At 38.3% G+C, this 14,341-nt stretch overlaps 1 protein-coding gene across 1 annotated transcript in view; it reads right to left on the bottom strand.

The window, feature by feature from the left end:
- The window catches only part of LOC134861973 (transmembrane protein 65-like), a 31,300-nt gene that overhangs the window by 3,511 nt on the left and 13,448 nt on the right, over positions 1–14,341 (bottom strand). Inside the window, exons 3-7 of the mRNA XM_063879608.1 lie at positions 14,075–14,119; positions 10,982–11,049; positions 9,788–9,842; positions 4,938–4,980; positions 374–479 (exon numbers count right to left, since the gene is read on the bottom strand). Coding sequence (XP_063735678.1) covers positions 374–479; positions 4,938–4,980; positions 9,788–9,842; positions 10,982–11,049; positions 14,075–14,119 — 317 coding nt within the window. The remainder of the gene's footprint in view (positions 1–373; positions 480–4,937; positions 4,981–9,787; positions 9,843–10,981; positions 11,050–14,074; positions 14,120–14,341) is intronic.

Raw genomic sequence — 14,341 nt, 5'->3', positions numbered from 1 at the left:
CTCAGCAAAGAGCTTTTTCAGAACTAGGCTAATTGCACAACCTTTTTACAGCTAATTACATTTCACACTTCAGCAGCCACAGCACACTAGAAACAATTCACTTCAATTTTCTCGCAAAATGAAAGAGTGATGGAGGTGATGTAACACTCAGAGACTTGTGTTCCTGTTGTCCCTGTACAAACCCCTAACCCTGAGGTGATTTTTAACATGCATCACACAACTAAACCCTTGAATGCTCTCTGCTGCAGGTTTATTAATATCCCCTCAGCCTGAGGGTTTATAACTCTTAAAGTATTTGGTCTGTATTCTGGTCTTAGTGACACAGAGCCTGGGTTAAGGTCTGGTGGTTTTAGTGTGATATGAGGGTACTGACCGCATGAGAGCTGACTCTGGTCTGCCACATGTCAGCCTGTTTTGGGCTTAAGTCAGGAATCTTCATTCCGAGCCGATACGCCAACGCCTCCACATAACCTGCCAGCCTAAAGAGAAGGGGCAGAGACAGAGAAATTACAGTTACAATTTACAGTGATAACATACTATAAGAATAGCTGCAATGAATTCTCTTTGACCCAGAAACAGATGATGAATTATCCTTTCATTTTGTCAAGCGAACAAATGTGACATATAACAAGATGGAAAGGCTGTTCGAGCACTCTATACAGAGTAAAGTAGATGATTTTAAGTCAAGCTTAAAGTCAAAGTTAACATCTTTACATGAACACAATGACTTTGATTCAATAAAAGTAAAGTGGTAAAGGCAGTCGCAGGCATATTCAATTGGGGGAAGGTTGTAAATCGTGCATGGATTACATTTACATACACTTATTTATGCTTTGTCTCATTTGGATTCTTTGCTCATTACATTTCATGATCTTTCAATTCACCCACAGAACACTATTAGCATGCCGTAGTACACAACCAAAGTAATTGATAAATAACAACAACAAAAAAGTAAATCATCAGATTAATGTTCGAGTCTGTGCCTTATTGATGCCATCTCTCATAAACCCAGCAGGATGTCAAATATCGGCTGTAATACCAGAAGGACAGGAAGATGGAGAGGCTCCAGTGTGTATAAACTATTGAGTGCTTCACACTGATGAGGGAACAAAGACAGATTGCAGCGGATAAAAGACAAGAGTTCACCGAGTGAGAAAAAGTATCATTAGGAACTCATCAATCCCATCTTTTTTTAATTTCCATTGTAAAGTTATATATTTCGGTGTGAAGCCCTGGGGAACTTAGTTGATATAAAAACTTTGACAGAAAAAAACTGATTTTGCTGTTTTTATTGGTCATAAATACATTTTAGTATGGACTAATCTATCACCTGCTTCCATGGAGTTAGACATTGATTCGATATTGTAAAAAAAATGGTTCAAGTTTATCAGTGAAACGGCCAGTAGGAGAGATGGATGACTGTTTGTCAGTGTCCTGATCCGCAAGTGAAGAACAGAATGTTTATAGATTCCTTGTAGAGCTGAAAGAGCGGGACAGTGTTCCCCTCAGTGGGGACAAAAGTAGCAAAATTATTGGCAAGAAGGGGGGATAAAAAAATTAGATGTAGAATAATATAAATGTTGGCCATAATTATCGGCAATAGTTTAAGATAGAAATGAAATCTCATTCTATCTTTTTGATTGATTGATCTGTTTATCTTTCCAGGTGTCATGCACATGAAGAGTTCCACCCTCCTGGCTTTAAAAAGCCCAAAATACAGTTGTTTTCTCTTAGGATTGGCAAATAAAATCAATTACAAAAAAGGACGTTCCCTCCCTGAAGCAAAATTCAACTTTTGTGTCATCTGGCCTAAAATTGTGTTCAATTTACTTTAAAGTACATCGTCTATGTCCTTGTTAATATGACAATTAAAACAAGTGTGAACCACATTTTTTGTGGTCTTAAACCTACTGGTCTGTATACAGGATTTCTCAGGTTTTAAATTGTGCTTTTGAGGTGCATGCACTTGTATTTAAATGACTATTAAGTTATTCTTTCAAACCAACAACCTTGGGCCTGTGGGACCTCTGAGGGTCTGGGGCCACTTTGAGGGTTGGTAATTCAGCCTAGATAATAATTATACATGTTGAACTACTGCAGAATAATAGCTAAAACATAAAGTGGCTGGAGAGCTGCTTTACTTTACTATCATTTGTCTGAAGTAAAAAAAAGCAGGTTAAGCAGTGGGAGAAAGAAATCCAGGTAACATTTTGTTGAACCTGGACTGGCTCAGTCACTGGCACTAATGGATCCTCAGTTCACTGCTCACACAAATAAGCTGCAGCTGGAGCTGTCGAGTCAGGGTGTGAAATGTAGGATGTGCAAATGTAGGAGAGCATATTTGGGAGAAAGATAAGGAGCTATGGAGCTAAAGCCAGAATGCATATGTGTTAAGGTGTATGGATGTCCGATTGATATGATAGTTTTTGAGTTTTTCCTTAAGTCCTTGAATCATTTTAAGGCCAAAACACCACCATGCTGCCCCAGAAGCAATTAAAACCTTCCATCCTGTGCCAGTATGAAATAGGTTAAGAAGGAGGAATACAGATATAACATCACAGGGTTATAAATCACACTGTAGAAAGAGGAATGGAATTTGTTGCCCGACATTTTCATTCCCTAGAGCCCAGGATAAGTTGATGATATGAGTTCTCTAAGTTTTTGTCCTGTTTTTTCTAACTTGGCTGAATGAAATAAAGAATTACAGGCTGCCCCAGAAAGCCACCAATGCATTAAGGAACCGAATAGGAGCAGCTAAGACTAAGCTGAGCAATGGGAGCATCCGTAATAATGGTCAGAATGACTCATGATCAAAATTATGGACTTCAGTGAGGTTCAGCTGGTTTCCTACAACTGTCAAAACACACACATGCCCCGAGGAAAATATAACAAATCTAAGACATGATAAAATATACACACACTGTGGATATAGCTGCACAGATTGCTTACCACACACACACACACACACACACACACACACACACACACACACACACACACACACACACACACACACACACACACACACACACACACACACACACACACACACACACACACACACACACACACACACACACACACACACACACACACACACACACACACACACACACACACACTTAGTGCAACAAAATCACTTGTGTATTGACCAAAGAGACTGCTGTGGGGACAGATAGTCCTTATTGTGCCGTTCACTTTCACTGGGCTTCACTGTGAACAAGCTGCATAATGTGCACATGAACATCCTCTCCTGCAACTCATCCCTGCTCTCACTGCAGTCAGTTCTTATTACATGGACACAAATGATATAAAATAATCTATAACGACGTATAGCCACTGTCTATCAAAGGAATCAATCACTATCAGACTCAAAATTATGCACAACTTGGATATGTTTTCTATGTATACACACACAAATGAATCTATCAAGTAAGTCAGAAAAGGTTTTGTAATGAAGGCCACCTACTGAGAATTAGCCAGTGTAATCTAAAAGGGACATTTTTTGTGACTGACACTTTATAACTGAACGGAACCAAAATGAAGGTGACCTGACAAACACAAAACATTCATTTACTTCAGTCTTCCTGACACATGAAACAAGGAAACTGGGGTTCACTAAGCACGTAAGCAGAAGTTTAATCAACCTCTGGAGCCTTTACTTTGGCTCATTTAGGTAGACGGGAAAATTTCTAACTGAACATCATTACTCCCAGGCTGACCGGAAATGTGCTTTTTGATCTTCTTCCAAGTGAACTGCAGTGCATTTTGATAGGAATGAAAATAAAATCCAAAGTCAACTTCAGCAAACAACTGCACATTTATGGGTAGTGGCACTGGTATGTTTACATTTGCTGTTGGTGAAGACACTGAATATGATGAAAACATTAAAGAGAAGTGCCCGAGCTGCAGCAATTTGTCCATTAATTGATATGTACTGTATAAGCAAAAACAATGAAAGCAATTCTGCAACAATTTGAATAATGTATAGATTTGTTAGGCAGACTCTCTGTTTATTTACATAAGAGAGGGGAATGATATGTTCACTCACTAATAATCACTAAAATACAACCAATAGGCTGCTGGTTGATGGCCTTTTATATTACTGTAAGTATTATGGAGGCAGATTAGAATGCTGAATAAGGTCTACTACAGCCCTGAAGTGGATAACCCTCATGAATCAGCTGACCGAGCCCAATGACTTAATTAAATCAGCTTCTACTTTTAATGGATCACCATGCTTTTATTGACCAAATCTAATGCTACACACAAATGTATCCTGTAGCTGGGATCAGGCCTGGCAGCCATTGTTCTACATCAGTTCTATGTCTTTTAATTTGAAACAAAAATAAAGATGAAGAAAGTCTGCTTTCTTTCAGACCAAAAACCAAAAATGTTGTATTAAAAAAAAGAAGGTCCCAACTCCTCGTCCATCAAAATCCGATATAATTCTATAATTTTTCAAACAATGTCTTATGAAAGCCTTTAAGATGGATTACGTGTCTAATATCATCTCTTTATAATATCATCAGATTTAGTTGTACTCACATTTTGATTTACTCAAAATTGTCAAATGTCAACTCTGGCAGCATACTCCTCATTTTGTTCATTTAAACATCATTTGGCTTTTCTTATTCCAAGCAATTTATCTTTGTGCACAGTCTTTCCTCTGAGACACAAACCTCTGGTGACTCAATTTGTCTTACTCCCATATGGCTCTGGCTTATCTTCTTCTGGTCATAGTTTGATAATTACCTTTTAATACTAAGCAATCAAATTACTAAGTATTCACCAAAGGGAGTAGCATAGTTAACCTTCACCTTAATTATCTCTGTATATTATCATTTGTGTATACCTGGGTGGAAAAACATTACTGTGATAATCTTTGATAGTAACACACATCCCAGGATTTGTTTGTCTGTGGGTGAAATTCTTACCCTAGTCCTGCCAGATCAGACACCAGGTTGCCAAGAGCAGCAGCTGTGGAAAATGAAAAATAGACATGATTACAAATTCAGTTAGGAAATTGGGGTTTGTATCGAAGAAAGCCACAAGGCAAAAGACGCAGAATCTGTGTATCCTGAGCTGTTCATCATATGAAACACAAAAAACGACACTTCTTCCTGTACCACTCAGAGGCAAGTACCAGCAGGCTTCGGATGAATTAATTCTCCTCACTATAATAATGTAAGGCAGGGTTTTAGGACAAAAGATCTATTGAACAACATCTGGAATGTGGCTGCAGTGCAACACTAATGAAGCCAGCATAAAAATCAGCCAAAAAGTTAACTATGAAGTCTTATAATAATGTCTAAGTTAAAATGATATGCATTGTTGGCTCATTAGTAAGATAGATTGAATGCTGAAGACCACAGCGCTGTTGACTAATTTCTGAGCTGAAAAACTTCACATGAATAATTTGTATAGCAGAAGTTTCACAGGAGAAGAGGATGAGGTCAAGTGAATGAGTAATTAAAACAAGAGCGAGGTGCAGACCTGTGTGTCAATTATCTCTGAATATATCTGGGACGCTGTCACTGGGTGAAGCAGAACTGGAGGGGAAAGAGCAGGAGTTGGGAGACTTTATTTAAGACTTTGCTTTTGAGTTAATGTAGTAGTGGCTCCTAAATGAGATAACATTTTTGCTTTGCTTGTGTGCTCTCTGTTGATCCTGACCCTGAGTTCAGGCTAATGCTGGTGCAGGGACACGGTCACAGACATCCTCAGGGGAAGGGAAACAAAGCAGCAGTGCTGTCTCTCCTAAGACACTTCATCTAACTCAGGCAGTAGGTCAGGCTTCCTCCTAATGTAGCAACAAGGTTATGTGTAACAACATATAATGTACCCAAACTGGCTGCAGAGACAAGCTTCCTTATAACAATCTGTAGTCGTACATCTGAACAATACTCACATAGGCACAGATGAATTAAGATAAGACTCGAAAGAGACAAAGTTTAATTAGTGAAAATGTGTGCTTTGATTTTAGAAAGTGATTTTTAACGTGTGTTGCAGCACGCCACTGAACCTAAACTGGTTCAAAAGAGACTCATCTGCCTTCTAAAACAGAGGAGTAATGTCAGTAAGATGCAGGAGTGTCTGTATTTGACTACAATAGAGCATGTTAGCATGTTGCTCTGTGAGAAGCTCTTTGATGACTTTGTCATGACTTCTAAGGGAAGGATGGAGGCAAGGCAACAGGAGGAAAAATGTGCAGGTTTGTAATTTAGGCCAAACACAACGTAGGTATGTGTTAAATGAGGAGATAGTTTGAGTATTTTCAACAGAAAAAGATTGTTTGCACTGGCCAGGTTCCTAGTCTGACTGTAACCAATTGTAAGGCCAAACCATATAACTAACGGCCTGGTTGCAGTACACACGCACACACTAAAATATGTACGTTCTTCTTTATATTCTTTCTAAAATATACAACATCAATAGCTTCCTTTTTATGAAATTTCTAAAAATCTTTGATGTTACACTTGTGGTTGCTAAACAATCTGTTCAGGGTCTCCAGGTAGTGGTTATTAAAACAGAAAACATGTAGTAATGTAATAATGTGCTGTTGTTATACCATAAAATACCTTGTACAAGCCCCTGAAGACGAGGAGGCAGATGTAATGAAGTGCCCGATCAGGCCCGATTATGAGTTCACTCTCAAATGTAATTACACGGCAAGGTCGGCTGTCTGCTTTTAACTAGCTGTTCCTCCTGATGCTCTACATTACATTAAGTCCTCCTCCACAGTGAGAGGTGCAATCCTTCTCTCACACAAAAGAAACAAGGTGGTTCTGAAGCAGTTCTGTGGATGTCGTCTACCATGTTACAGACACTTTCCTTGAGCAGTAAAAGCCTTGAAATGTGTCTATCAATGTTAATAATTTGATAAATAAATGATGATCAGAGAGGGAGTGACTCAGAATGACAGGGGTGAGTAAACAGAGGTCATATTTTCACCAAAAACTCAATCCTATATATATATCCTTCGTTTTCTTATCACATGAACAACTTTATGATGGAGACCTAAACTCTTTCACAGAAACTTTCTAAAACATTCTAGACCTGCAGTAAAACCAGAATATTGTCTGCTTTTACATTATACCAATGTCTATTGTTGGACAAATGGGCCGTAAAAGAACAAATGGCAGGCAGTGGGAACCTTTTATCTGTGTCTCTTGCTTTTAGCGGCAAGGATCACTTACCAGCTGTAGGTCATTGTGATTGATGTATATGAGCAACACCCATTTAAACATGGAGGCTTTCTACAACAACAATAACACACACAGCCAGACATTACTTTACATAGACACACAGGTGGGTGTGTATCTAGTGATAGGTGTAAGAAGGCAGCATGTGCACTACACAAGGCTCTGTGTGTTCCCCTTTGAATGTCATGGGGCTCAAACCCACAGCGCCTTACACTCAGGGAGTTTGCACTCCTTGTGACTTGTGTCTTTATTTGCCATTTATAACATCTGTATTTAAATGTATTAGATATGTATTTATCTATGTCAAAACGCTGCACCTTATATTTGTTCTGCTATGTAAATTAATTTAAAACGTATGCGCTGTATTACCCTTTGCACTTACTGGTTGGATGCAAACTGTGATTTGTTGTATGTCAATAAAGTTGAATCTAATCTAATCTATAGGGATGTTAGGAAGTGACAGTTGCAGCTGTACCAATGTTGCAAACAGGGCAGGTTATCTTAAAATTGGATGGAGATGACAAGAAGATATATATTGGACCTCAGAGCATTTATTCAGTCTGATGTGTTAAAGTCAGAATGCTGTATAAAAAAACAGAATGAAATATAAATATAGGAACCTAATGAAAAGGTTCTAACTTGGGATTTATCCCTTAGTTGTAATAATTCATTTAATCATTATTTTCCACTTGTTTAAATGTTGTAACTGGCCCCACTCAGCAGAAGACTGCTAATCTTTATTGAGGCAGCTGAGCTTTATTGTCTCCTGAAGGTGTGATTAGTGGACTTGACTACCAACCTGGCACAAGTGCTACATCACTGGTGACTGGGCTAGATAACTGCAGCCCTGATTTACACACCTCAACATGTCCCCAATGTAGCAGGAATGAGAAACAATTCATCTGCTGTGAAAATGAAGTGAGTGATAAAAAACTGGGACGAGGCTGCGCTTGCAGTGAGTATAAAGGGTCTTTCTGTTTTCCGTCTAACCGTGCCTGAGTGGTAGTTTCCTACATTGTTCACAAATCACATCTATTTGGGAGTGTGCAGTCTGCAGCTGGGACTCACTGTCAAATCTCTTTATACCACTGAGATAACAAGCTCTGCCTGTCAAAACACTAGTACCCTGACTAAAGAATGAATAGTACATGCTCTGGCTGTGTTTGCAACAATATAACCCTTTTATCTATAAATCTTAACAAAACTGAAATTGGCTTAATCGAAAACCCAATCATCCATTCACTGTAGAAGAATGACACAATAAGCACCTCAAAGTGAACATAAAAATACTTCCTCTACGTTATATCCCCGAATGATCCATGTTGTTTGCTTTGTTCTGGACAAGCTATTTTTTTCACATCTTTTCAGTTCCTTGTGAGTTGAATAAAAAACACTTCAGGCCTCTGCTTCCTCTTCTCTGTTACAGCAGCAGCTTTGACTCCTCTAAATCTTGCAGACATTCAGTATGAATACATTTGGTCTTTAAAAGCTTGAGATAAAACAAAAGCACACAGTCACAACCAGCAGCATCCAAGAGTCAGAAGAGGAAAGACAAGACTTGCAGACTTAGAAGTGGAAATGTCAGTTCCCCTTAAACTCTTTTTTTCCTCTACACACCATAACCAACAACAAAGTGAAGGGAGTGAGCTGGAGCAGGGAAAACTAAAAGTGTGTCCCCAAAACGAGTTGCATAAGCATAACTCATTCAAATGCTGGCTGAGTGATGGTGGTGATTGTGGATATAGGATTTGCAGAAGGATACGAATACTAAGCAATTATTTATAATGGTTGTTTTTACTTTGCTTCACTAGCTTCACTGTGCTCCTCTATTTAAAGCTCCTGTCCACAGTCACGTCAGATACACTGAATGGGAACATGGATAACATTAAAATGCAAATGTAAAGTGGATATTACACACATTCAATGTGCTTGTGCACAGCCGTATCATAGTCATGAAATCATCATTATCTAGGGCAGCCTCTCTCTCATTCCTATGTCTTTCTCTAATGATATCTAACTTCCTTTTTTCATTTGTGTCACAGCAATGTTTAAATTGTGACTATCATTAAAGCTTAACTATGAGAATGGGTATTCTGTCGACACTGAAATTGAAAATGCCTTATTCTATTTCTTTTTTAAAGAGTTGCGAGTTGATTTGAATATGATTTGGCTGACCAGCGCTTTCATTTAGAAGTCGATAAGGATTCCAACTTGAAGTCTGGGCTGAGAAAATGTATGTCTGAACTAAAGTCTGAAGTAATAGTTTGTGTCCAAATTTAGTTCAAGATTCTTCCGTTCCCAGACGTGGCTGTTACCGGAGCAATTAGATCATACATTGAAATGGATGATTTATTAGGTACTCATTTTGTAAAAGTCAAAAAGAATAAAAGCAAGCAAAATCTGTAAAAATACAACAGAAATTAAACTTCCTTATTGATAGCTGTGTTTGGCAAAGACACCACAGTTAGATTTACTGCAACACCATGGATTTGTCTCTCTCTCTCTCTCTCTCGCTCTCCCTCTCCCATATAAATGTTCCGTAACAAAAATATAATTAGATAAAGATCCAGCGATTCGCTTACCTGCCATAGTTGAAATGCCGAGGATCACTCCAATGGATAACTCAATATGCGTGCCCTGGGAGAAACACACACACACACACACACACACACACACACAGACACAGACACAGACACAGACACAGACACACACACACACACACACACACACACACACACACACACACACACACACACACACACACACACACACACACACACACACACACACACACACATTATGGTTAATTTGTAGAATTCTATATTTTTGTCATTTTATAACAGAAACAATCAGTGGAAACTTATGTATGAGCTATAGCATGGACTATACTGTATCTTTGTGTGTTCTTTCTCCATGATATTCAGAGAGGAATACAAAAATTAATTATTTAACAGAGGCTACCTTAGTGTCTCCTGTGCATCATAACAAAAGGTTATTTCTGGACTACAAACCTTTAAAGTATTTTTTTCTAAAATGTCAGTCTCAGTTTCCTGGTTTTAGTGACCCATACAAAATGTAAATCAACCTTTGATACAGGGTACAATAGTTTTTCTAACAGTAAGGATTGAAAGAAGAACAGGCTGACTGAAATATATATTTTGTGCTAACTCAATCTTTATTTATGTTTTTGGCAACGTTATTCCATTTCATAACTGTGAATTTAGGATATTCTTTATTGTTTTTTCTTATTTCAGTTGGTCTGTTCATCTCCTTGTCGATGCCTCCATAAGAATGTAACATTTCTGTGTTAAAAAATAACCCGGCTGTGGAAGCACACATTAAAGGAAGCTGAAGAATATTACATTTTCATTTGAGCAGGATCATATCGTTCCACTGTGTTTAGATTTAATAATTAAACAACTTTACAAAGACTTAATAAGAAGTGGGTACGCTAGTGGCAGACATGTTACTTAAAATGGGTTCGGATGAAATGAGAAAATGAGAAATGGAAGGACTCTGGGAAACAGAGATGAGAGACAGACCGCCAAACAAGGACTGACAGAAAAACAGGAAATATACTGAGATATAAATAGATTTGCATCAAAGAAAAAGATAATTCTCCCTTTGCTTTGATGCTCCTTTTCAAAGCTTCCTACAGTAGCATAAATAAATGCAACATATGTATTAAGCAACGATTCAGTGTAAATTGAATTCTTCACACTGAGGGAATATGTACACGCAGTGAGCTGCAGACTCAATGCAGCAGGTAAACTTACAGCTACGATCATAATGCAGTTATCCAGGAATCCAAATCCAACAAAAGGGATAGCATTGTGCAGCAGAACTGTGAAATAACAAAGAAACAATACACCACCATCAGTTGCAGCTGTGCTAAGGTCATCATTAATATGCAACAACACATTATACATGATTGAGCATGGCAAAGCAGCCCTCTAAGACAAAGAAGATACAATAACATTATTTCACAAGACACAAAACCCATCCGTGTTTAAAAGAAAATTAATCTGTGAAGCTGCTGTAAATAAAAAACAAAGATAACCAGTTATTTATTCATGCACTTTTTAATATGTATACAACCGGTCCTTTACAGCTGGTTTCGTAATATCCACAACATTATCTAAGTGTGAAGATTGTTGGATTAATCCATTAACTTTACAGAACATGTGACAAAACAAAATGTGTTATTAAACCCCATAGATATTTTAAAAGTACCATAAGTTAATGTGTAAGATAGAAAGGTTTTTTTCCCTGTAGCACAGTCAAGACCGTTGGAATAAGTTGCCACCTCAGGTTTAGAAAAACGTGAATGGGAATCATCTTTGAAAATCAAAAAAGAATGTGATTCAACTTGACCTTTTGTGTGAGTAGTGTTATGAATATAAAGCAGCTCCATTTCCTGACCTAAGAAGCTATATATATATTTTACACAGAGAAATGTATTTGTCCCTTTAGATTTGTAAAGCGAGTGTGTGTGTGTGTGTGTGTGTGTGTGTGTGTGTGTGTGTGTGTGTGTGTGTGTGTGTGTGTGTGTGTGTGTGTGTGTGTGTGTGTGTGTGTGTGTGTGTGTGTGTGTGTGTAGACAAGCTATAGTGGAATTTAATCTGAATGTGATGAAAGTGAATTTCAGAATGTCACTTCCTGAAAAATGTCTAGTTTAAAGTGCATCATAATTAAAGCTAGTGTTCTGCAGAAAAGGGATTGCTTTAAAGAATAATAGCTGCTGAATGCCAGTCATTTATTTTATCAAGCTCTTGTTTTACTGCAGCTCTGCCTGAATGGAGAAGAAGAATTTGAAGAATCTTGATGTGTGACTACATACAAACACCTACTCACACATATCTTAAACGCAGACTGTAATACTACACCAGGGGCAACTTTGATTGAATTTTGGAGAGCACTCCATCTCTTAGCGCTGAGATCTGATGCTTCTCTGCAGAAAAACAACTAGACACTCAAGAGTGAAGTGAAGAGAAAGGTTATCATTTGAGCTCTCATACAAAGCATCAGCTTTTGCACTACAGTTACGACTATGACTATGTTTTAATCCTCCAGCACAGCTTTTGACAATGACGCAAAAGGCTTATTCCAACTTAAAGCTGTCTGCACAGCTTTTTTTTTACAGCAGGGATCACTAAGATATCCACATTAGTATTACCCAATGAGTAACCCTTATCTCCCCAAGACAGAACATTAAAAACTCCTCTGGATATAATGTTCCCATAACTTTCCTTTTTGTGAACACTCAATTTTAACGTGATTTTCTATCTCAGGCCGGACCTTTACCCTAGTTACTTTTGATTTGCTGGAACAAATGATACCACTGTTGAAACTTTCGTTGGCAAACCTCAGCTCCAAATTGCACTCAATTTGCTCAGTTGAGTCTGCAAAGAGATGAAGCTTAACAAAGGATTTAAACATGTATTAGTTATTAAGCTTATTTCATGACTTTTAGGTCAGAGTGTTATGACTCAAAGGTTGAGTTGCTTTGTTTTATCAGTAATGAAACTTTTTCCACAGAAATCATCGACACGTGAAACTCCCAGTAGGAGATCAGCAATGCAACACTGTACACAACACAAAAACGCTGCTGTCTTGAGGAAAATCACAACTGTTGTGTTGACGCAGTTGCTACAGTAACAGCCGACTTAGTACATATTTGTGTCACTCGGCTGTGCAGAAAACACTGAGCTTCGGATGAGAGATCTCTCACACAATGTTTCTACTCATACTCAAAGGTCTTTGTTTTTTTACAGATAAAATCAATGACCACGAGTTGTGATGATTGATACCAAGCTAACAGGCTTTCCAGCCTCTTAGCTGGAGGGAGGAGAAACATCTGAGTTCATGCCAGTACTTGAGCAGTGAAGTATGCCTATTTTAGCTGAGTGTGTGCAGGTGGATTACATACATGTGAGTCTGTGACCTTCAGTATTAACTGGGAATTTCTCTGCACACATATTCTATACATCTAAACTAAATAACATCTCGCACCAAATACAGAGTGCTGCAAATGACGGAAAATGTGTTGAACTTCTTTAGGGCCTGTCCTTTTCCCCCTCACTCTGCACTGTGCTAATTCTGTTTATTTCAAATCAATTGATCATGCAATTCTTCAAGATCTTTGCGTTGTCATCTATAAACAGTATTTACTAACCACAGGAAGAGCTTCAGTGGAAGGAAAAGTTGGATCTTACAAGCCATAAACATTAATCAATAAATAGTATATTATATAAAGACATTAGCTGTTCAGACAGTACATGCTGCAGCAGCAGGAGTACAAGGAGTCTGTTTACAGCGACTGTCTTTGTCTTGATATCTGGACTGTTTGTTTTCTTTTTCTATTTAACAGCTTTTGTGTGTTGTACTCTGCTATCTGTTGTGGAAACAGTGAAGGACTCCCAAGCACAGTGTCCGGCAAGATGTAATAGCCAAGTAATGTGTCCTTTGTGTCATAAAGTGATAAGAAGATTTGAACTGCACAGTAGAATCAGCTTTGACATATACCCCTGGGATCCCATTTGTTTGCTACATACAGTGGCAGTAATATCTGCACATGGAAAACATAAAACCCACAAAGCCATCTAGAGCATTTTTTCCCTGTCCTTTGAAGAGGACATGGAAAGAAAGTATTAACAATGAACCACAATACCCGGCTCATTAACTCATTAAGAATTATCTTCATTAATCATCCTGATTGAGAGACAGTTATACGAGTGATGTCAATACAGGCTTAATCAATCTACTCCTTAACCACTCCTTTGGATACACAAAAGAATCAAATACACATAGAACCACATACAAAGTCACTTAAGCATACACCAATATTACAATGTAATGAGAATCCTTACTATATTTGAGCTCTGCTGAAGTAGGTGCTGCAACTTCGATCTGCCCTGAAAGAGAAGAAAGAGATGGATACATGTATTACAAAGCTTCTGCATCTCCTCTGGCCTGTGCCAACATAAAGGGGAAAAGGCAAATGGGAGGGAGAGGACAACATTTAGGCAATGTGTAAGAGGAGAGGAGCAAAGGGCATGTCCCTGTTTGCCACCTCCCCTGAGCGAGAGACGGATAAGGAGAAAGGCGACGTCAAGAATGGTAATTCTGCTGCCCAT

This window comes from Eleginops maclovinus, chromosome 3, assembly GCF_036324505.1.
Source record: "Eleginops maclovinus isolate JMC-PN-2008 ecotype Puerto Natales chromosome 3, JC_Emac_rtc_rv5, whole genome shotgun sequence".
NCBI classification, from domain to species: Eukaryota; Metazoa; Chordata; class Actinopteri; order Perciformes; family Eleginopidae; genus Eleginops; species Eleginops maclovinus.
The sequence above is the reverse complement of the archived record's forward strand: the minus strand, read 5'-3'. Positions and strand labels throughout refer to the sequence as shown.